We start from the raw sequence: 25466 nt of genomic DNA on the forward strand, positions 1-25466 counted from the left end.
AAAGTGTACTTAATTTAGATATAGGCTATTGACTTTTATGTACGCCACTAATTGTCTACCAACCATTGTTGCTAACCTAACACTGGCACATGACCTGTTTCAATGTTGAACTTGAATACCAATGACCTTTATAACTTGTTATAAAGCTAGTATTAGATAAAGTGCAATAAATGTGTTTTATGTGAAAGGGTTCTCATGGAATAATTTGAGTTTGCAGGAAATTCAGATGTTCTAGCACTATGAATATGGCAGTTTGATTATTCTATATGGGAACCACGTGATGGAATCTCTCTTAACCTTTGGAGTGATGATGTTATTGACTTTGTTCATGATCTTTTGATTGGCACAATGTTTTTCAACTTCGGTAGTAGTGGGGTAGTATAGGTCATTTATAAACAATGGGTAAACAAGCACATCATCAGAACCTAGATTTGCTTTGGTTGACCGCATGACAGTTGTTTGCCAGCGGGGGAAAAAACGAAATAGAATGTTTCGCATAAACTTTGTTCTCTGCCAGATTTACTTGCGCATTGGACTGGCCACGCGATATTCCCATCAGTTTAATAATTTGGTGCGTTTAGTTTGTCATGTTCTGGTCAGCCTCATTGTGCCAAAATCAGCCAACGCAGGCAGATGAATGCAACCGCTTGGCTGTAGTCGGCGCATACTTTCCACACACACAGCGAGAAAGAGGGCGAGGGTTGAGGAACAGAACAGAGTGGGAGGGTTTGCGAGACGGGGGAGCGAGAGAAAGAGAAAGCCAAGCGTAGCACAAGGCAGGCTGCTAGATGAACAGGACAGCATGGCGGGGGTACGGGAGTTCCAACAAGGCAGCCGCTGTCACAGAACAACGTGGATTAATATTATACTCGGAATTCTACAGCTACTTTTGCCCTGCATACAGCATGGAGGGGCTCAATTACAAGGTCTGGAGAAGTACATTTCTCTTAAATAATTAAACACCCATTGCGAAAATGTCGGCGAGAACTGCCAGTAACGTTACTGAGTTGACAGTGAAGACAAGTCGCTATGCGAAAACGGGAATGCTACTGCAACCATTGTATTGTAGATTAAAAACGATAGTGTCAAATATGTTGATGTATGCAGACATGTAGCTAACGTTATTTACTTATAAGGGCTAAGACTATTTTATTTAGTATTTCTTTAAAAAAAAATCAGTGGCCAGTTTCCTGTGCTGGTTCATGCAAGCTATAACGTTATTTCAGTGAAGTGTCGCGTTTACAGTAGCTAGCTAACTTAGCTACAAGGGAACTTCGTTTAATTATAGTTAGCTAGCCAAATGCCATTGTTTTGACTGTTTTAAATGTTTCAATTTTTTTGATTATGTTATACATGTATAGCTCGGCTTTTATAAACGTTAAAGCTATGTGTTTACAAGCTAACCTAAAACCAAGCTAGCCAGTTAATAATAACAATAATCATTTGGCGGGTGCTTATTGGCCTATTTAACACATGTACAAGTGTGTATTAATACGCATGTGTGAATTGAAAATGTGATTTCTTGCATATCCCAACTCTCCCTGAGACACACTCGGGGAGTGGGATCACGGACAGTTGAATACACGCCTTTGTCAGTCAAGCATTTGCACAAGTTTATGCTAAACGTTGACAAACAACCGTTTGCGCTGTCCACGCTCCATGGTTATACACTGGGTAGAGCATTTTATCTAGACAGTATTTCTTTAACCGCTATCTGATCTGTTTGACAGCGAGTTTCTTGTTCTTGTTTCTTCAAGCTTTTCATTGTTTACCTATTTTCCCCTCTCTTCCCTCCCACCAAGCCCTGAGTCAAATGTCCAGCGTGGTCGAGGTTTGGCAAGCTGAGGATGCTGACCCAGTAGTCCCAACTCAGGTAAATGCAGTACCCAATTTATTGAGCTGGTATAAACCTTAGTTGCAGATTACATAAAGACAGTCAGCCATTTACACTACAGTTCAAAAGTTTGGGGTCACTTAGAAATGTCCTTGTTTTTGAAAGAAAAGAACATTTTTGTCCATTAAAATAACATCAAATTAATCAGAAATACAGTGTAGACATTGCTAATGTTGTAAATGACAAATGTTGCTGGAAACAGCTGACTTTTAATGGAATATCTACAGAGGCCCATTATCAGCAACCATCACTCCTGTGCAAAACACCAGTCTCAACTTCAACAGTGAAGAGGCGACTCCGGGATGCTTGCCTTCTAAGCAGAGTTCCTCTGTCCAGTGTCTGTGTTCTTTTGCCCATCTTAATCTTTTATTTTTTATTGGTCAGTCTGAGGTATGGCTTTTTCTTTGCAACTCTGCCTAGAAGGCCAGCATCCCGGAGTCGCCTCTTCACTGTTGACGTTGAGACTGGTGTTTTGCGGGTACTATTTAATGAACCTGCCAGTTGAGTACTTGTTTGTTTCTCAAACTAGACACTAATGTACTTGTCCTCTTGCTCAGTTGTGCACAGGGGCCTCCCACTCTTTCTATTCTGGTTAGAGCCAGTTTGCGCTGTTCTGTGAAGGGAGTAGTACACAGCGTTGCATGAGATCTTCAGTTTCCTGTCAATTTCTCACATGGAATAGCCTTCATTTCTCAGAACAAGAATAGACTGTCGAGTTTCTGAAAAAAATTCTGTTTTTGGCCATTTTGAGCCTGTAATCGAACCCACATGCTGATGCTCCAGATACTCAACTAGTCTAAAGAAGGCCAGTTTTATTGCTTCTTTAATCAGGACAATTGTTTTCAGCTGTGCTAACATAATTGCAAAAGGGTTTTCTAATGAGCAATTCTCCTTTTAAAATGATAAACTTGGATTAGCTAACACAACGTGCCATTGGAACACAGGAGTGATGGTTGCTGATAAAGGGCCTATGTAGATATTCCATAAAAATTCAGCCGTTTACAGCTACAATAGTCACTTACTATTGTAGCTTACTAACATTAACAAAGTCTACACTGTATTTCTGATCAATTTGATGTTATTTTAATGGACAAAAAATGTGCTTTTCTTTCAAAAACAAGGACATTTCTTAGTGACACCAAACTTTTTAACGTTAGTGTATATTTCTTCACACAAAGCCTACCACCTCACATGTGCATGGGTATATCACCCCGTTGTTTAGCTCCGGTTTGGACGTGCCTTGGAGCGCAATCATATCAAGGAGATTAGTTTGCTACTGCTACATTGTATCACTGTTGTGTATTCTCTAATTCGTCAAACTGTTCATTGTTGTTATATTTTGCGAAGTCAGCTAAACGTGTTTCTGTTTGAAAAGTGAGGATTTATGGTTGAAGCGAGGAGTCCAAATGGAGGAGGGAAGAACTTGCCAAGGATACCTGGCGTGTGGCCTGCCCTGTTACTTGTCTGAAGTGTGCAATAAGAGTGTGTCCCTGAACAGCATAGCAAAGCCCTGTCTGAAATATCTACATTTCATACATATCTAACAGATTTTATTTCGCGGAATAGAAGAGCCTTACCGTGAAATGCTTGGTTAAGGGCGTATGTGACAAATAAAATATGATTTAATTTGAACTCCATCTCATATCTAACATTTACTATGCTACAGAGAAAATAACCTAGCTATTCAAATCAATGAAGTTGGCTAAATAGATGCAAATATGATTTAATTCGCCTGCATTACTGGCACTATGATGCAAGAGTTTCATGATGACACCTCAGAAACGTCCCGAATTTCAAGTAATGAGTTGTGTCAGTGCTGCGGTGTGCCTTGCATTTTGGCGAAGTATGCCGCAGCTGTTATGTTTGACTTGTTATGTAATCCAGGACAACACTACAGTTTTAGTTTTACTGATTATCAGTGAAGCCACGGCGGACTGTCACGTTAATACCTGCAGACAGCAGAGGCTTCTTTTAATTGAACCTAGGATAAAATCTATTTGAAAAGCTTTCAAATGCCTGGTCACTTAGGTTGTGTAAACCTTTTGACAGTTGGCGCAGAACTGAAACATGCTTTCAATTGTTTGATGGGAAGTAGAATTTGCCTAGTTCCATTTTTACGTAGAAATGGTGCCCATTTCCTAACCTTACCCTGACATATAATATCACTTAAGTTGGACCAGTTTTTTGGGGGGGGTTTGTATTCCCACCAAAAAAAGGATGTGTACTGGGCATCACACTTTAGTTAGGTTTACATCTGCTCAGTGCAAAGGGGAACCAAGGTAATCCTGTCAGGGTTGCAAATTATTGGGACCTGTTGATAGCAAGTTAAAGTTGCTGACCGAATGCTGAAATTGTTTACATTCCTCTGTATTTGTCAGGCTCAGGTAGGCAGGGCTGTGCTGTGAATGGACTAGCTGTGTCTCAGGTTTATGTGAAATGTTTGCGTTGATTTCTTACGTAATCTGCCTGCACTTGGCTGTGTTCAGTAGGTTCACACCTAAGCAAAACGTTTCTTATTAAATAAGTCCAGGTAGTCCTTTCCTATTTCAGTTTATTTTCTTCCGTTTGGTGCCTAATGTACACAGTCCAGGTTTAAGTTTGTTGTTGTTGGGTAGAAGATGTTAGCAGCTCACTGAGGTGATTCGGTGCAAAGATATCCCGGCTTGTTTTAGCCACGCCACCCAAAAACACTCCCTCTGTTAACCATAACTGGTTGATCTTGGTGTCGACAATTACATTGGAATAGTAAATTATATTTTTTTTATCAGGATGGTTGTTCAACCAGTTCGGTGCATTTTGAGGAGTGCAACTTGGTCCCCCAAAAAAATGATTTCACATAATTGTAACATTCTGTCATAAAGAGCACATGTTCAACTTAATTTACACCTTTTCCCATCTCAAGAGGTTAACTAAATGACTATAGTCAGTGCCTATTATGTGCCAAATAAAGTAACATGGTTGACTGTAACAGGGTTGATGATTTCATCTTAAATCAGCCAGAAATCCCCTTGTGATGGGGAATGGAAGCGTGTTGTGTGCAACAGAGAGTGGCAATTTAATGCAAGCTTCAAACATTTTTAATTGTTAAAATAATTCTAGCCTCTATGGGTATCAGGGTTGACGTGTTATGCTCGACACGCTCAGTTTTCCACCAGAAAATGGCCAAAAAGAGTAGAAACAGCTTAACTGTTAAACATTATACTTTTTTAAAGTATTTTTTTATTTTCCAATAAAAAAGACATTGACATTCATTGTATTGTTGAATGGGATGGCACATTTTAGAAGACAAAACAAAACTTAACTCGCACATAAAAAATAAAACTATTATGTGCTGCACTCCAATCAAAAATAAATATTGAGTCGAGTGCAGCACAGAGTAGCAGCAGATTATCAACCCAGTTATGAAGCAGGACTAGACCATTTATCCAGTATCGGCTGCCATATTTTGTAAAACATTGGACTTCTATTGGAGGTATTGCATCGAATCTTTTCCATATGCATTACAATCCCTAAATCCCGTAACCACATTTCAAAGGTAGGTATAGTCTCCAATTTCCAAAATTGCAATATGAGCCTTTTGGCTAATAGAGTACAAAGAGAGACAGCCTTCCCTTCCTGGTTATTCTCATCAACTGAGCGATCAATGGGTCTGGGGCTATAACTCTATCAAAGGCTTTAGATAAGTAATCAAAAATGAGAGCCCAGTAAGCATGTAATTTAGGACATGTCCAAAATAAGTGGGTCAACGTCCCCTCATCCTGCTTGCACCTCTCACACAGTGGTGAGGTGTCCAGGAATATTTTATGCAGTTTGTTTTGAGTAATGTAACCTGTGTATCACCTTAAAGGTTGTGTCTGGCATTCACTGAACTGTGGTTTATAATCATGAGAGCTTCTACCCAGTCCTCATCTGAAATTTCTGAACTAAGTTCCTGCTCCCAAGTCCTTTTAACAGTGTCTGTAGATACCTCTATGTGGGCCTGTAGCACATCATACAGTCTAGAGACCGGCCCTTTTGAATGGGGTTTCAGGATCAGGCTATCTAATTTAGGATTCTTTGTCTTAATGCCATACTGTGGGATATGTGTCCTTAAGTAATTCCTGATTTGGAGGTATCTGATTTTTTTTTTTTTGGCATGTTAAACTTATTACACTGTAATTGTTGAAATGAAGCTAACTGACCATCAATGTATAATTGTTGTGAGCCCCTTCTCCCTCCACTGTGAAAACACACCAGGTCTACTCTGTGCCCGGTCACTATGTGGCATTTCTTATTTTAGAGCAAATTGTTGCTGTCATACCAAACTCAAAAGAAAAACGTCCCTCCGTGCAGGAGCTTGTCATGCCACCTGTATTAAAAGTGATCATAAAACAGACCCCCCCCCCCTCCCGTCCCATTACTGAGTGACTTGCCCAAACGAAGCACTCCTTGACTAACACACAAACCGTAGTTCCGGCTTCATGTCTAGGCACCCTAACTCGTCATCTATAGATGCTCCGCATATAAACAAATATTATATAACACTTAACTCTCACGTTAGGGGGTGAGTGGCGCTAAAACACGATAGGCTAAACAATGCTATATAAGCAATAACATCATTATAAGTCCCAATTTCTGATCGAAAAGACATAGGCAGGAAATTCAAACACATTCCTGGCCTATATTTGGCCACTTAGCCGGTTGACACAGCAGTTCTGTATCCTCAGCCAGGGAGCATGCTTGACAAGAACAGGTCGGCCTCTTTTGGGTTGTTAAACATACGTGTTGATCCTATCGGCTGTCACCTTAAACCGGGCTGGGAAGAGGAATCCATATCGGATGTTGGCCACCCTCGACCCTGCATTTCTTGCGCAACTCATCATACTCTTTCCGTTGGTTACTCACCTCCAAAGGAAGATCTGAGTAGAAAGACAACCTGGTAGTTGTAGTTAAGGGGGAACTTTTGACTGTCGAGCTTGAGGATGAGATCCCTGGTCTGGGGATAGTGCAGCCGTGCGATGAATGGCCTTGGTGGCGCACCCTTGGCTGGTTTTGTTGCCAGTGATCTAGTCATTTTTGAATGGTGTGCACTGTTTATTTATGTCCTGTAGCCTGGCCTCGTGATCGACTGTCTGCTCGATCTCATGCACCCTGCCCTTAGTTGTCTTCACAGTTAAAGTCCAAATACTCTTTGAGATGTCAGCCAACCTTGTGCCCACCTTCTTGCTTAGTGAGTTTATAGCAGCCAGTAGGTTGGAGTAGGTTCTATGGGGAGCTCTTGGGAGCTAGCACCTTCAGCTAACTCCTCGTGGGTTGGCGATGTTGAAATTGGTTCGTTGTTTGTCTCATCTAAATTATCTTGTTTAGCGCCCCCTTTTTTGGTGCCTTTTCGCTTTGTCATAGTGTCAGACAATGTTTGAAGTTATAGGTGGCGAGAGGTTAAGATAAATATAGCACGCTCTCTAGCGCCCCCCGCTCAGTTTCTGTTTTTACTCTTTGATTTGACTATTAATGTTCAATGTTTTTTTTATTTTTTTTAAGGAATTAGTTTCACCATATTAAAAAGAGTTAATGTCACGTAAAAGGGTTGACCATAAAATTAGGGACAAACGTAAATGAATCACTAATCAAATTAAGTAAATAATAATCTTCAGAAAGGACCTTGTCAAAGCAACAAAATAACTAAGGCTTTACAATGATGGTAAAAACTTGGCGAAATGTTGGGGTTAAGTGGGTTAAAATCTTCTTCTTAGAAGCCAGTGTATTTATTAAGGATCCCCATCTACTGCTGCCAAGGGGGTCCAGCAATGTTATGGCAGTTATATAAAATTAAGTGTTTGGAGGATATTGGCACGGGTGTTAGTCCCGAGAAGGAAGTATTCAGAACCCTTGACTTTTTCCAAATTTTGTTACGTTACAGCCTTATTCTAAAATGGATTAAGTCGTTTTCCCTCATCAATCTAAAAAACGGAAATATCTCATTTACATAAGTATTCACACCCTTTATTCAGTACTTTGTTGAGGTACACTACCATTCAAAAGTTTGGGGTCACTTAGAAATGTCCTTTTTTTTTTTATTAAGCAATTTATTTTGTCCATTAAAATAACATCAAATTTTTCAGAAATACAGTGTAGACATTGTTAATGTTGTAAATGACTATTGTAGCTGGAAACGGCAGATTTCATGGAATATCTACATAAGCGTACAGAGGCCCATTATCAGCAACCATCACTTCTGTGTTCCAATGGCACGTTGTGTTAGCCTTTTAAAATGATAAACGTGGATTAGCTAACTGATCATTAGAAAACCCTTTTGCAATTCTGTTAGCACAGCTGAAAACAGTTGTACTGATTTAAAGAAGCAATAAAACTGGCCTTCTTTAGACTAGTTGAGTATCTGGAGCATCAGCATTTGTGGGTTCGATTACAGGCTCAAAATGGCTAGAAACAAAGACCTTTCTTCTGAAACTCGTCATTCCATTCTTGTTCTGAGAAATTAAGGCTATTCCATGTGAGAAATTGCCAAGAAACTGAAGATCTCGACCAAAACTGTGTACTACTCCCTTCACAGAACAGCGCAAACTGGGTCTAACCAGAATAGAAAGAGGAGTGGGAGGCCCCGGTGCACAACTGAGCAAGAGGACAAGTACATTAGTGTTTAGTTTGAGAAACAGACGCATGACAAGTCCTCAACTGGCAGGTTCATTAAATAGTACTCGCAAAAGACCAGTCTCAACGTCAACGGTGAAGAAGCGACTCTGGGATGCTGGCCTTCTAGGCAGAGTTGCAAAGAAAAAGCCATATTTCAGACTGGCCAATAAAAAGAAAAGATGGGCAAAAGAACCGAGACACTGGACAGAGGAAGATTGAAAGAAAGTGTTATGGACAGACGAATTGAAGTTTGAGGTGTTCGGATCACAAAGAAGAACATTGTTGGGACGCAGAAAAAATGAAAAGATGCTGGAGGAGTGCTTGACGCCATCTGTCAAGCATGGTGGAGGCAATGTAATGGTCTGGGGATGTTTTGGTGTTGGTAAAGTGGGAGATTTGTACAAGGTAAAAGGGATCTTAAAGAAGGAAGGCTATCATTCCATTTTGCAACGCCATACCATACCCTGTGGACGGCGCTTAATTGGAGCCAATTTCCTCCTACAACAGGACAATGACCCAAAGCACAGCTCCAAAGTATGCAAGAACTATTTAGGGAAGAAGCAGTCAGCTGGTATTCTGTCTATAATGGAGTGGCCAGCAGAGTCACCGGATCTCAACCCTATTGCGCTGTTGTGGGAGCAGCTTGACCGTATGGTATGTAAGAAGTGCCCATCAAGCCAATACAGCTTGTGGGAGGTGCTTCAGGAAGCATGGGGTGACATGTCTTCAGATTACCTCAATAAATTTACAACTAGAATGCCAAAGGTCTGCAAGGCTGTAATTGCTGCAAATGGAGGATTCTTTGACGAAAGTAAAGTTTGAAGTACACAATTATTTCAATAAAAAATTATTTATAACCTTGTCAATATTGACTTGACTTGTCTTGACTATATTTCCTATTCATTTTGCAACTCATTTCATGTACGTTTTCATGGAAAACAAGGACATTTCTAAGTGACCCCACACTTTTGAACGGTAGTGTACCTTTTGGCAGTGACTACAGCCTCAAGTCTTCTTGGGTATGACACTACAAGCTTGGCACACCTGTATTTGGGGAGTTTTTCCCATTCTTCTCTGCAGATCCTCTCAAGCTCTCAGGTTGGACGGGGACCTGCACAGGTCTCTCCAGATATGTTAGATCGAGTTCAAGTCCGGGCTCTGGCTGGGCCACTCAAGGACATTCAGAGACTTGTCCAGAAACCACTCCTGCGTTGTCTTGGTTGTGTGCTTAGGGTCATTGTCCAGTTGGAAGGTGAACCTTCATCCCAGTCTGAGGTCCTGAGCGCTCTGGAGCAGGTTTTTATCAAGGATCTTTCTGTACTTTGCTCCGTTCATCTTTCCCTCTCCTGACTCCTGACTCTCCCAGTCGCTGAAAAACATCCAAACAGCATGATGCTACCGCCACCATACTTCAATGTAGGGATGGTGCTAGGTTTCCTGTAGATGTGACACTTGTCATTCAGGCGAAAGAGTTCAATGGTTTCATCAGACCAGAGAATCTTGTTTAGTCCTTTAGGTGCCTTTTAGCAAACTCCAAGTGGGCTGTCATGTGCCTTTTACTGAGGAGTGGCTACCAACTGGCCACTCTACCATAAAGGCCTGATTGGTGGAGTGCTGCAGAGATGGTTGTCCTTCTGGAAGATTCTCCCATCTTTACAGAGGAACTCTGGAGTTCTGTCAGTGACCATCGGGTTCTTGGTCACCTCCCTGACCAAGGCCCTTTTCCCCCGATTGCTCATTGGCCAGACGGTCAGCTCTAGGAAGAGTCTTGGTGGTTCCAAACTTCTTCCATTTAAGAATGATGGATGCCACTGTGTTCTTGGGGACCTTCAATGCTGCAGAAATGTTTTGGTACCCTTCCCCAGATCTGTGCCTCGACACAATTATGTCTCGGAGCTCTACAGACAATTCCTTCGACTTCATTGCTTGGTTTTTGCTCTGACATGCATTGTGAACTTTGGGACCTTACATAGACAGTTGTGTGTCTTTCCAAATCATGTCCAATGAATTGAATTTACCACATGTGGACTCCAATTTGTATAAAGATCTCAAGGATGATCAATGGAAACAGGATGCACCTGAGCTTAATTTTGGAGACTCATAGCAAAGTGTCTGAATACTAATCTAAATAAGGTTTCTATTTTTTTTTTATTTGTAATACATTTGCGAACATTTCTAAACCTGTTTTCGCTTTGTCATTATGGATGGGGTATTGTGTGTAGATTGAGGGGAGGGGAAAAGTATTTAATCCATTTGAGAATAAGGCTAATGTAACAAAATGTGGGAGAAGTTGAGGGGTCTTAGTAGTTTCCGAGTGCACTGTATATCCTCCAAACACCGGCTTCGAGGGCATTATCACTTTCATACAATGGGTTACCAACATATTCAAATAATGATTGACATAGTTAATTAAAATATTATTTTGATGAATTTATTCATACTTCTTCCTTCCACAACATATAGTCCCGACACACAAATCTAGGGATGCTACACAACCCGGCTGGTTGTTCGTTCGATCGTTTCGGTTGCTAGAGACGCGACCCAGTCAATCGTTCTAAATGTTCCATTTGCCGTACTGGCTGGCAACATTCTTATCCCTTGCTTGCTAGCTAGCCAACTTCTGCTAATTTAGTCACGTCAAACAATTCAGGCAGAATAACAACAGTAGCTGCATTTGTTTAACCTCTTAGATGTAAAGGTCCCATATTTGGGAGCCTATTATTCAGTTCAGTCTGGTATGAGAACGGTAGCCCCTATCTGCAAAAGCAGGGTGTCTGCAGAAAGCTGAGTATCTTGGCTATTGATTGGTGCCTTCAAAATCTTTGGTGCGACTTACAACCATATATGGGCATACTAATATGTAAGGGCAGGCCGAGCCAATTACATTATTTAAAGATGGCTGCTACTTACGTTCTGGTTAGGTTATGAAGCATAAACAAGGAATACGTTGATACACACCAAAGCCGGGACTCCACAAATCATGAGGATACATTATTTGTCTGCCTGTGACCTACCATTATTGATTACCGGCGCCGAGAGTCAAAATGTTTATTTTACACAACGTTTACAGCAAACATCATCTTACAAGGTAAGCTTCGATTTGGTCTGTGTTTTAGCTATAGCTTCTTGGGGGTATCAAGTTAATACTTAGGTTGGTAGGAACAAATCTAGCCTATTGCCAATGTTATCTGATTATGTATGACTTAATGGCAAAATCGAATGTCCACAGAGTGACTATCTTTGCGCATCAAAAATATGTTGCCGCTCATCCTGACATGACCCTCCAGCATGACAATGCAACCAGCCATACTGCTCGTTCTGTGCGTGATTTCCTGCAAGACAGGAATGTCAGTGTTCTGCCATGGCCAGCGAAGAGCCCGGATCTCAATCCCATTGAGCACGTCTGGGACCTGTTGGATAGGGCTAGGTCCATTTCTGGTGCCGTCCATGAGGAGGAGATGCACTGCAGTACTTAATGCAGCTGGTGGTCACACCAGATACTAACTGTTACTTTTGATTTTGATCCCCCCCTTTGTTCAGGGACACATTAGTCCATGTCTGTTAGTCACATGTCTGTGGAACTTGTTCAGTTTGTCTCAGTTGTTGAATCTTATGTTCATACAAATATTTACACATGTTAAGTTTGCTGAAAATAAACGCAGTTGACAGTGAGAGGATGTTTCTTTTTTTGCTGAGTTTTGAAGCTTTGAATAAAATATTGGTCGAGCGATTTGGACAAAGGGGATTTAGACTCAGCTGACGAAGAAGGATTTTCTAGAAGGATTGGATCCATTTTAAGATCTGTAAGTAAATTATTTTCATGACTTCATGTAGCTAATTTATTATGTATTTTGTTTTTTTGTAAGTTGTCTGCTTTTTGTGCTTTGGATTTAGTTTACATAGGCCTATGTAATTTCAATGTTATATAATTCCAAAGTAGTTACTGTCTGTTTTCATTTTAGTTCATTGTTTACTTTCATCCTTGTATCTTTGGAGAGGCCCCTGAGCTCTCACGGCAATTGGTTATTTGTGGTTCCCACCTCTGCCTTTGTCTCAAGTGTTACTGTTTGCATTGTGTGTGTGCTTCACACCTATGTGCATCACTATACAGATAAGGTTGGTGTTTTTACTTTACAGTAATGTCATTTTGTACATTTTAGTCAACTGTAATTCTGTGTCTTACAACTATCTTTATTTTATTCACCACAGAGTGGAGGATGCAGACAATTTGGATGATGACGTTTGGGAGCACCCCTTCCCAGCAAGCGCTCCGCAGGTCAAGGTCTTCACCCCCCCACTGCTACGGCCATCACCCCGTCTGATGGTTCTACATCCACCACTCGACAGAGTCCCCATTCCTCTTCAACCACCCCCACTGTAGTTTCAATCACCCCGTCTGATGGTTATTTAATCCACTTTTCATAGACCTCTTGAAAAAGAAAATAGTGGCTTGTGGCACCATTCATGCTAACAGAATCATTTTCCCCTAGACCAAGGTAAATGACATGACAAAGACATCAGAGAGGGGGACCATACATTGGATCAGGACTAACAAGCTGCTTTTTGTGAAATGAAAGGACACTAGCTAAGTAACCATGCTCACCAGACAGCATAAGGCATTCAATAATGACCATGTCTCAAGGAGGGTGAAAAATGCCAATGGGGCATGGGTGAGGAAGAATGTCCCCGTTTCTGTGAAGGACTACAATTCCAGCATGGGGAATTATCTAATGCTCTGATAAGCTATGACCAGGTCCTCCACAAGACCAGGAAGTGTTAGAAGATATATATTTTTTTTTCACTTTGTGGACATAGCAACAGTAAAGGCTTTCATTCTCTGAAAGCAGATGGCCAAAGCAAAAGGTCAAACCCCTCTCACCCAGTTCCAAGTGCAGCTGGTGTTGGAAATTGCAGAATTGGAGGCCCAAAGCAACCTCACAACCATCACAAGACCTCCCCCCCTCCCCACTCAAGGTGAGCGCCACTATCCAACACACATGCCAAAAGACAAAGGAACTCCAAACGTTGCACAAAACATGGGGGGAGGTTGAAATGCCACATCTTCTGTCTGAAATGCCAGTGTTCTTTTTGTTTCCTGGCAGAAAGGGACTGCTTCAAAGCCTATCATGACATGCACAAGCTACAGTGAAAGTGGAATCTAATCATCTACACCTGGGATGTAAAACGAACACGAATGCCATTTTTGTAAATAGTTCCGATTATTTCTATTTTTGCACCTTTTTTAGTGAAGGACACGTGTGTATCCAAGTTTGTTTGATAAGACATTTAAAAATAAAAGAAATTGTGTATCTGTTGCTTTTATATTGTTTTTGTAAATAGTTCATTTGTATGTGGGACTATATATTGGATATGCGTAGGCTAAACGTTCAGAAACTTGAGAGGTTGAAAAAACACTTGGGTATCCCCTGTATGTCACCCTGACACCACCGCAATGTTTGAGAGAGGTTGGTGTTGTAGAAATTTGTTTTTTTATAGTGAACAATAACTTTTAGGCACTTCCAGTGAGCAAAAACAGTGCAATTACCACATTCGGACACTTTGGAGAGGTTGAAAGGACACTTGAATGTACCCTGGATACCCTATAACACCACCACACTGTTTGAGTGAGGTTGATATGGTAGAAATTGTTATTATACTGAACAAATAGCATTTAGGGATTGCAAATATGTAATAGCGCTGGAATTATATAATTTACAGACATATGCCACTTTGGAGAGGTTTAGGGACACAATACCAAATGTCCCGTGACCACAGCTGACACCACTTACTAAAACATCTGCCCATTTCTAGTTGTTAGGTCTATCAATTCCTTTTTTTCTGATATTGTTCACTTGTTGTGGAAGCCATCTGATGTGTTTCCAGCTCTGGGCATCAATAATTAACTTATTGCTTGTCAATGAAAGATGACTTTCAAAATACAAAAACAGGTTATTTTGTGTGCTTGTTCTTGTTTATTCTGAACTACGTAACTCCTATCTTCTGATCATTTCTTTATAATCTCCCAGATGTCGTCTTTCCAAATATACCACGTTTTGGCATGTCAGAATCATGAAATTACACATGAATAGCAGTTACTTTTGGGTATGTCAATTTAGGTGGAAATCTAAATTTTTCCTTTACATTTCAAGAGGTTAAACTGTTTTCCAGTGACATTTATTTGGATACATCGATAACAATGAGCTAATGAGGTGCGAATTCGGCTGGCATTGAAAATGTGTTCTCTCGTAAGGACACTGATGTTCAGAGGAGCTAGCCAACAACACAGCTAACACAATCACTTCAAAAATGATGCCAGCTGATTCATGATTTCAACTGGCTGAGAAACGCTGCCTGCCTGTCTCGTCCCGACACCTTCATTACTGGAGATGGAATTTGAATATTGAAACAATGTTGCAAATGTCGGAGAGACAGACACCAAGGTTTATACAAGTCTCTGCTGTTGAAAACCAAATGTTACACGGAACCCAAACCGGCCCATCGTGCATACATTTATTTTGTCCCCCCACACCAAACGCGATCACGACACGCAGGTTAAAATATCAAAACAAACTGAACCAATTACATTAATTTGGGGACAGGTCGACAAGCATTAAACATGTATGGCAATTTAGCTAGCTAGCTTGCACTTGCTAGCTAATTTGTCCTATTTAGGTAGCTTGCTGTTACTAGCTAAATTGTCCTGGGATATAAACATTGAGTTATTTTACCCGAAATGCACAAGGTCCTCTACTCCGACAATTAATCCACACAAAACGGTCAACCGTATCGTTTCTAGTCATCTCTCTTCCTTCCAGGCTTTTTCTAATCTGGACTTTATATTTCGATTGGCAACTTTCATAAATGAGGTGCATTACAACCACTGACCTAGTTCATCTTTCAGTCACCCACGTGGGTATAACCAATGAGGAAATGGCACGTGGGTACCTGCTTCTATAAACCAATGAGGAGATGGGAGAGGCAGGACTTGCAGCACGATCTGTGTCAGAAATAGAACTGACTTCTATTTTAGCCCTTGGCAATGCAGATGCGCGTGAGCAGTGTGGGTGCAATAATTGAATAATATAGATTTCTAAATGTATTTTGCGTCGTCAGCCTGTTAGTCTGAATTAAATGTGAGATGTAGTGGAGATCAAGTTTATAAATTGCCTTGCTGGGCTGATGAGAGAGACCGTTGATTGCGCAATCAGATGGAATAGAGTAATTAGGCGTTTTAATGTCATAGATTTAGCCGGTGGTAACTTGTGGAATAGACACTGTCTGGAATGCGGTTTTAACCCATCAGCATTTAGGATTAGACCAATATCAAATCATGTATTTCCCAACTGCAGAGACTGAAAGGTAGAAGACTCTAGGTACAAACTTCAGCCGTCAGGAGCTGATAGGCTAGATTGGTATTTGTACAATTAAACATATTACATTTTACAACAGGTGTGTGTGTGTGTCCTCGGGCCCACTACTCTACTACCACATATCTACAACACACAATCCATATGTACTTGTGTGTAGAGTGCATGTGCTAGTATGTGTATGCAGACTGCAAGGGGTGCATGGATTGCAAGTCTGATTTATTCAATTCTCCATGTTTTCTATATTAATGGGAACTTCATTTTAATATAACAGACTTAAATTCAACAATTTCTACTTAAAATGTCAAACGGGCGCAAAATGCACATTTCATGGAACAACCTATTATCTGTTGTAATATCTTGTCTTAATGGGAAGGAAATACATCTGTTTCCCCGAATAGCTTTTATGCCTAAATGCGCTGATGTCCAAACTGGTTTTACAATAGATAGGCCTAGCCTAGGTATTCCATTGGAATTGTCGTAACATCGCAGTTCAAGATGAGTGTTTAGTGTTTAGTGTTTAGATAAGCAGCACAATTCAGATTTTTTTTCTTCTCCACAAATTGGTCTTTTGACGAATCACCTCTGAAAAAGATCTGACTTAAAAAGATATGATGTGATTGGTCAAAAGACCAATTAGTGGGAAAAAGCTAAAGAATTGGGTTGCCTGTGTGAACACAGCCCCCCCCCCAAAAACAATATATCACAATTCCCATGCTTTGTAAAATGTTTAAATTGAGTTTGATCCATGAGTGACTAGGCCTATATGCATACAACGTCATATAGGCTAGATAGATTAACCTACACTAAAGCACCCCGCCCTTCAACTATACTGAACAAAAATGCAACAATTTCAAAGACTTTACTAAGTTACAGTTCATATAAGGAAATCAGTCACTTGAAATAAATAAATTAGGCCATAATCTATGGATTTCACATGACTGGGAATACAGATATACAGTGGGGCAAAAAAGTATTTAGTCAGCCACCAATTGTGCAAGTTCTCCCACTTAAAAAGATGAGAGAGGCCTGTAAATTTCATCATAGGTACACTTCAACTATGACAGACAAAATTAGAAAAACATATCCAGAAAATCACATTGTAGGATTTTTTATGAATTTATTTGGAAAATAAGTATTTGGTCACCTACAAACAAGCAAGATTTCTGGCTCTCACAGACCTGTAACTTCTTCTTTAAGAGCCTCCTCTGTCCTCCACTCGTTACCTGTATTAATGGCACCTGTTTGAACTTGTTATCAGTATAAAAGACACCTGTCCACAACCTCAAACAGTCACACTCCAAACTCCACTATGGCCAAGACCAAAGAGCTGTCAAAGGACACCAGAAACAAAATTGTAGACCTGCACCAGGCTGGGAAGACTGAATCTGCAATAGGTAAGCAGCTTGGTTTGAAGAAATCAACTGTGGGAGCAATCGTTAGGAAATGGAAGACATACAAGACCACTGATAATCTCCCTCGATCTGGGGCTCCACGCAAGATCTCACCCCGTGGGGTCAAAATTATCACAAGAACGGTGAGCAAAAATCCCAGAACCACACGGGGGGACCTAGTGAATGACCTGCAGAGAGCTGGGACCAAAGTAACAAAGCCTACCATCAGTAACACACTAAGCCGCCAGGGACTCAAATCCTGCAGTGCGAGACGTGTCCAGGCCCGTCTGAAGTTTGCTAGAGTGCATTTGGATGATCCTGAAGAAGATTGGGAGAATGTCATATGGTCAGATGAAACCAAAATATAACTTTTTGGTAAAAACTCAACTCGTCGTGTTTGGAGGACAAAGAATGCTGAGTTGCATCCAAAGAACACCATACCTACTGTGAAGCATGGGGGTGGAAACATCATGCTTTGGGGCTGTTTTTCTGCAAAGGGACCAGGACGACTGATCCGTGTAAAGGAAAGAATGAATGGGGCCATGTATCGTGAGATTTTGAGTGAAAACCTCCTTCCATCAGCAAGGGCATTGAAGATGAAACGTGGCTGGGTCTTTCAGCATGACAATGATCCCAAACACACCGCCCGGGCAACGAAGGAGTGGCTTCGTAAGAAGCATTTCAAGGTCCTGGAGTGGCCTAGCCAGTCTCCAGATCTCAACCCCATAGAAAATCTTTGGAGGGAGTTGAAAGTCCGTGTTGCCCAGCAACAGCCCCAAAACATCACTGCTCTAGAGGAGATCTGCATGGAGGAATGGGCCAAAATACCAGCGACAGTGTGTGAAAACCTTGTGAAGACTTACAGAAAACGTTTGACCTCTGTCATTGCCAACAAAGGGTATATAACAAAGTATTGAGATAAACTTTTGTTATTGACCAAATACTTATTTTCCACCATAATTTGCAAATAAATTCATAAAAAATCCTACAATGTGATTTTCTGTTTTTTTTTTCTCATTTTGTCTGTCATAGTTGAAGTGTACCTATGATGAAAATTACAGGCCTCTCATCTTTTTAAGTGGGAGAACTTGCACAATTGATGGCTGACTAAATACTTTTTTGCCCCACTGTACATCCACTGCCACCATGTTCACAACGTTGACATCAGCAAACCGTTCGCCCACACAACGCCATACATGTGGTCTGCGGTTGTGAGGCCAGTTGGACATATACTGCCAAATTCTCTAAAACTAATATTCAATTCTCTAGCAACAGCTCATGGGACATTCCTGCAGTCAGCATTGTGTGAAAAACCTACTCATTTTAGTGGCGTTTGATTGTCCCCAGCACAAGGTACACCTGTGTAATGATCATGATTTTTAATCAGCTTCTTGATATGCCTGTTATGTGGATGGATTATCTTGGCAAAGAAGAAATGCTCACTAACAGGGATGTAAACAAATGTGTGTACTAAATTTGAGAGAAATAAGCTTTTGTGCGTATGGAAAATTTCTGGGATCTTTTATTTCAGCCAACCCACTTGCATTTATATTTTTGTTCAGTGTAAATTGGCACTTTATCACAGTTTTGTGTCTTGGTCGACAAGACCCCCCCCCCTTGTTTTTACTCTGCTGCTACTCGCTGTTTGTTATCTAAACATAGTCACTTTACCCCTACCTACATGTACCAATTACCTCGACTAAACTGTACCCCCGCACATTGACTCGGCACCGGTACCCCGTTTATAGCATCGTTATTGTTACTTTTTATTTCATTTTCTACTTTAGTTTGTTTGGTAAATTTTTTCTTAACTCTTCTTGAACTGCATTGTTGGTTCAGGGTTTGTAAGTAAGCATTTCACGTTAAGGTCTACACCGGCGCATGTGACAAATAGAATTAGATTTGATTGCCTGGTCAAGGCTTTCGAATAGTGACCCCTAGGTATGCATGAAGACCCACGTTGCAGTGAACAAAGGCCCTATCAAGAAACTGTCCCTAAATGAACCCATATACACTAATGTAGCCTAGATATGAAATAATTACATAGGTTGGCCTATAAGCACTATGGAAGTACCTTCTCCTTTCCCTCTGATAAGCATGATGAAATTAGTTATTTTTACCATATACACTGAGTGTACAAAACATAACACCTGCTCTTTCCATGGCAAAGACTGAGCAGGTGAAAGCTATGATCCTTTATTGATGTCACTTGTTAAATCCACTTCAATCAGTGTAGATGAAGGGGAGAAGACAGGTTAAATAATAATTGTTAAGCCTTGAGGCATGAATTGTGCATATGTGCCATTGAGGATGAATGGGCAAGACAAAATATTTTAGTGCCTTTGAACGGGGTATGGTAGTAGGTGCCAGGTTCACCAGTTTGTGTCAAGAACTGCAACGCTGCTGGGTTTTTCACGCTCAACAGTTTCCCGTGTGTATCAAGAATGGTCCACCACCCAAAAGGCATCCAGCCAACTTAACTCCAATGCTTCCCACAGTTGTGTCAACATGGGACAAGCATCCCTGTGGAACGAGAAAAAGGTTCTGATGGCAAAAGGGGGGGCTGCAACTCAACATTCGGAAGGTGTTCCTAATGTTTGGTATACTCATTGTATATATGGCATATACCTATCCTATCCTTTTAGATCTACTCAGTGTCTAGAGATATAGGGACTATGGGTAGTGTCAGGACAGGGCCTGTCAATCAACACAATGCCCTTGCACACACAAGATTTGCATCAGGAGGACATACAATAGTCATCTATGACCTCTTGCGCACACCTGGTCCTGCTGCAAAAATCCGAGTGTCATTTTGACTTTGAAACAAGTATGGTCCCATAACATAGGCTACTCCATAACCAGTCAGCTTTGGAGCCTCTCTGAATGTTGACATTATATTTTCAAGACAAAATGCTTGCGCCCTAGATAAAAAAACAAAACAGGAAGCCAGTTGTGGAGTTCCTGGGCTGGCGTGGATACACGTGATCTAGGGTTGTGAGGCCAGTTGGACGTACTACCAAATTCTCTAAAACATAAGCCTATATATTAGAGAAATGAACATTCAATTCTCTGGCAACAGCTCTGGTGGACATTCCTGCAGTCAGCGTGCCAATTGCACGCTCTCTCAAAACACGAGACATCTGCAGCATTGTGATGTGACAAAAACTGCACATTTTAAAGTGGCCTTTTATTGTCCCCAGCACAAGGTGCACCTGTGTTATGATCATGCTGTTAAATGAGCTTCTTGATATGCCACACCTGTTAGGTGGATGGATTATCTTGGCTAAGGAAAAATGCTCACTAACAGCGATGTAAACAAATTTGTGCACAACATTTGAGAGAAATAAGCTTTTTGTTGCGTATGGATCTTTTTATTTACTGGACTGATAGCCTGCATCTGATGGTCAGTCTGAGGGGAGGGAGGGAGCATCGGTGATGCTGCCTGTCACCCGACTCACCATCTCTCCGCTGACAAAAGGAGAAACCGTCTTCCAGCTGATAGCAAAATCTCACATTTTGAAATCTCACATTATCAACTTTGCTGTCAGAGGCTTCTTTTTACAGTCTATGGTGCGAGGAAACTGCAGACACGTTGATCTGAGCTATCTGATTGGCCAGCAGTAGGTCTATAGGTGCACTTTGATTTGTTCTCTGTGCCTGCCGGGTAGGCAGGTTCTATCTTAAGACACATTAAATGGTTCAAATGGGGACACTTTGCCATCCTGGCGCTAGGGCTGCTGAATCAAGTGCACCTACTGTCACCAGCACAAAAAAATAAGGAACTCAAGGCTCAAGGCTTTATCGTTGGGTTTTTACATAATGTACCCATCTACCTGCTTTGAGTGTCAGTGTTGTCATAATGGGCCACCATTCACCTGAGGCGCATTTAGAAAGCTGGTCATGTTGATGTTGTCTTTTTTCATACAGAATTCCTTTTATCCAAAACAGAAATGTTTTAGAAAGCTGGTCATGTTGATGTTGTCTTTTTTCATACAGAATTCCTTTTATCCAAAACAGAAATGTTTTAAAAATACAAACATAGACGGCAGCTAATTTGTTGATACATTTGGGTTTATGTAAGCCTAACACACTTGATTAATTATATTTGTCCATTGTTTATTCATGATCAAATACTGAAATACTACTAATGCACTGAAATATGAATTTGCACTATAATACATTTGACTCAATATAGAAACGATTAGGCTAAACTGTAATTACAAGACAAATATACATTCTTTAACCTGCTATGTCTTGATGTAGTTGTTTTGTAATTTAGTTGCTTTGTTTGCTTGTCTACGCAGGTGGAAGAGCGCAGCAAAGACAGTCTTCCACTGGAAGAGAGGTAAGCTCTTCTAATCCCTGATATCCCTTGGCAATCAGAAATCAACATCCTTGTTATGTTACTCATTTGTTTCACGCACACCACAACACACAACAATCATAGGTGAGAAAAATTGCAGAGAAATAATATCCCGCCATGATCAGAAAGTATTTGCTCCCTGAGTGGAGAGAACAGTCCACTGACAGTGAGAATGAAGAACAGAATATTAAAATGTAGAAACAGCGAAGTGTAGGTAAGTTAGGACTATGGAAACAAACCACTGCAGCGGTATGCAGTTTAATCGAAGCTCAGACTATGACAGGTGTGCATCTTTCAGATGAGAGAACCAAAGTGGGCGGAAGACAGAAAAGCGGGGGTGGTGTGCAGAGTGGAATAAGATTTGTGTCGTTAAATCATGCATCATTTTGACTTGTCACACACATTCACATACACTGTAATGCGTAGCCTACACGTATTCCGATGCATTTATATTGTGTGTATGCATTCATATAAATTGTATCTATGTTGTGTGCATTTATTCATTGTGTACTGAAGGCTATGCCTAGCCTATATGTTGTGTTAGACACTCGCGATTCAGAGGGGGTTCTAAGAGGTCCATATTGGGGCCTTTTCAATATGGTGTGGCGTTTATGTTGGTTTGAGTGTGGGGCCGTGAACACGAGTGAGAGAGTGGGGAGAAAGCGAAAGAGCGGCACAGTACTGCATTCCAGACACATTTTAGTACTCCTTTAAAGAAAATGCAGTAGAGGTCCATCTGACCAGACTTTTTTGTTTCACTCCAGAATGGGCAGTGTCTCTTTTCTTATCGAATAGAACGTTGATATGCTATACATCTTGAAGGCAGTTAAATGTGTTCTTGTTACATGAAAGACTGGAAGCATAGATGCCAATAGCTCATTTGAAGTGTTGACCCTGGTGCTGCGTTTAAGATAACAAAATGAACTGGCTTGGCAATGACTGAAGGAGTGAGGACATGGACTAGTCTCCTAAGTAACGTTCCACATTCAAGCGCATTGATACTGTTCATATAGGCCTATTCTTGTGTTTTCTGGTTAGCCATAGCACTAGTGACTAGAGAATGACATTACAAGAGTTGACGACAAGTCTGAACTGGGACTTCTTTTGCTATCAAAATTCTTCTTCTAAAGTTCTTTCTGATCTAACATATAGCTGGAATTGTCATGACAGCCACTGCTGGCAAGCTGTGCACTGCTGGTTAGTGTCAGCTTCTTCTAAAAGCCCCCTGACAGTCAAGAGACAGAGCCCTGAGTCTCCTGTGTGTACTCAACTTGTCACTGTGGCACTGTAAGGGACTCCAGTTGCTTGCTCACAACGCCCTAAAATGAATGATGTTTTGTATGGCATTTGATTTATTTTTATTTAACCTTTATTCAACTAGGCAAGTCAGTTAAGAACAAATTGTTATTTACAATGACTGCCTACCCCGGCCAAACCTGAACAACGCTGGGCCAATTGTGCGCCGCCCTACGGGACTCCTAATCACGGCCGGATGTGATACAGCCTGGATTCGAACCAGGGACTGTAGTGACGCCTCTTGCACTGAGAGCCGTGCCTTAGACTGCTGCTCCACTCGGGAGCCTTACCAGCTAACACGTAGCTAACCTAGCCTACAACTTAGGCAGTTGCTAAAAATGTCCCCCAGTACAAACACACTGGGAAGGTGTTGATGCCTTGGACAGGGCTAACATTCAACAACACTAAATTGAATTTGATACTAAACAGTGCTGCGCTCCTCAGCAGCAAAATGCAGTGGGGTAAAGTACTTATGTAAAAATACTTTAAAGTGCTAAAGTAGTTTTTGGGGGTATCTGTACATTACTTTTATTTCACTACATTCCTAAAGAAAATAATATACTTTTTACTCCATACATTGTCCCTGACAACCAAAAGTACTCATTACATTTTGACAGGAAAATGGTCCAATTCACACACTTATCAAGAGAACATCCCTGGTCATCCCTACTGCCTCTGATCTGAAGGACGAACACAAATGCTGCATTTGTAAAAAATTGTGCTGTCTGGTTTGCTTAATGTAAGGAATTTGAAATAGTTTATATTTTTACTATTGATACTTAAGTACATTTTTAGCAATTCCATTTACTTTTTATACTTAAGTATATTTAAAACCAAATACTTTTAGACTTTTACTCAAGTAGTATTTTACTGGGTGACTTTCACTTTTACTTGAGTCATTTTCTATTAAGGTATCTTTATTTTTAATATGACAATTGAGTACTTTTTCCACCACTGGCAAAATGCCCATTAATGACTTCCTACAATCTCCCTATCAGTAGCTAATACGAGCTAACTGGATGCACCATTGATTTTAGCTTCAAATAGCTGTTGATTTCCTCAGGCATAGTCCCTCTAGACCCAGTGTGGAAGTGTCTCTGAGCCCAGAGAAGTGATAGAAAGTGGGGACAGGTAGGGCTGGTTGAATCCCCTCCAGGACTGAGGCTCCAGGGCCTGGATTATCAAACCTCTTGACACAAGGTGCCATCACTCTTCTCCCACCTGGAGAACAGGCTGGAGATAGGGGCAGCGGGACGGGGGCCAATGACCTTGTTGTTTGTGTGTGTGTGTCAGGGTTTGCGTTAACAAACAATTGCCGGGATTTGCCCCAAAAATTATAATGAAAAGCTCATGGATAAAACTGTTGCCGGCCAAAATGCCTGGGAGAAAAAAAATCCCATCGCAAGATGATGCTTTTTATTCATTGATGGACTTATCAGTCGATGTACATTTGACCGTCATGCTTATCGGTCTATAGGTACATTTGCGTAATTTAGTATATTTAAATTGGCCTGTGTATATTCGTTAGTCATCATGCATCTTATTTATCCAACACAACTATCACACGGGTCCTCTGGAAAGATTTGTAGCAGTGGGGGTGGGGGGGTCCCCTCCTATAATTTGTATGTAGGAGGACTGAGGAGATCAGTTCTGGTGAAGGACATTCTAAAGGACATTCTACTCCAAAATAAATAAAAATAAGGTATCTAAAATAGAATTTCCCCCTCCCAGAAATTTGCCCAATAACACATTGGTAAAATAAATTTAACATATTTGGCCATGTGCAGTATATAGCCTATGCATGGTCCATATTATCAGGTATGCTATAAATAGGCTGAAGCATGGGGTTGCCTATCTGAATTTACCCTATTGGGCTAATCATTAGTCAAATCTCAAATGTGATCTTTTAACTAGTTATTATCATGTTTATGAATTGTATGACCCGTAAATTGACCGGTGTTACATTTAGCCCCACTCTCCCCTATGCTTCAGATAGATAGTCATGCCCTGCTCCACTGTGAATTGTGGAGCGGTGCTTAACCATGCTTATGTTAAAAAACCTGGGTTTAAAATGTTTAAAACTCATATTTATGAGTTGAGAAATAAATAAAGTAGGAATGGAAAGCTGGCATTCCCCATTAAAACTGCTGTTTTCGCGATTGCAAGAATTGTTGTGCATTGACTGCTTGTCAGAATGCATGTTTCCCTCCCTATGGCACTTATAACATGAATGCGCCACGAGAGGAATATTTATCTACACAGAAAATTTGAAAGTGTTAAATTTAACACTGTCAGCGAGTACGTATGGTCACACTCTACACAGAGTAAAAAGTACACTGATCAAAGTGTTACATTTCTAGTGTTGATTTAACACTGAGGAGTGCAAAAAGTTAACACTGCACTACACTGGCCGGTGTTGATCAAATTTAACACTAAGAGGTAATCAACACCTGAGTGTTTATAGTGACACTCACTAGTGTTGATTCAGGTTGACTCCAATTATAGTAAAAATGTATTTACTC

General features: G+C 40.8%; 1 protein-coding gene across 1 annotated transcript in view; it reads left to right on the top strand.

The window, feature by feature from the left end:
* The first annotated feature begins 775 nt into the window (after positions 1–775).
* The window catches only part of LOC120034983 (transmembrane protein 131-like), a 244245-nt gene continuing 219554 nt past the window's right edge, over positions 776–25466 (top strand). Inside the window, exons 1-3 of the mRNA XM_038981709.1 lie at positions 776–926; positions 1803–1873; positions 21590–21630. Of these exons, the coding sequence (XP_038837637.1) occupies positions 803–926; positions 1803–1873; positions 21590–21630 (236 nt within the window). The 5' untranslated portion in view covers positions 776–802. The remainder of the gene's footprint in view (positions 927–1802; positions 1874–21589; positions 21631–25466) is intronic.

The sequence above is a fragment of the Salvelinus namaycush genome, chromosome 42 (assembly GCF_016432855.1).
Source record: "Salvelinus namaycush isolate Seneca chromosome 42, SaNama_1.0, whole genome shotgun sequence".
Classification (NCBI taxonomy): Eukaryota; Metazoa; Chordata; class Actinopteri; order Salmoniformes; family Salmonidae; genus Salvelinus; species Salvelinus namaycush.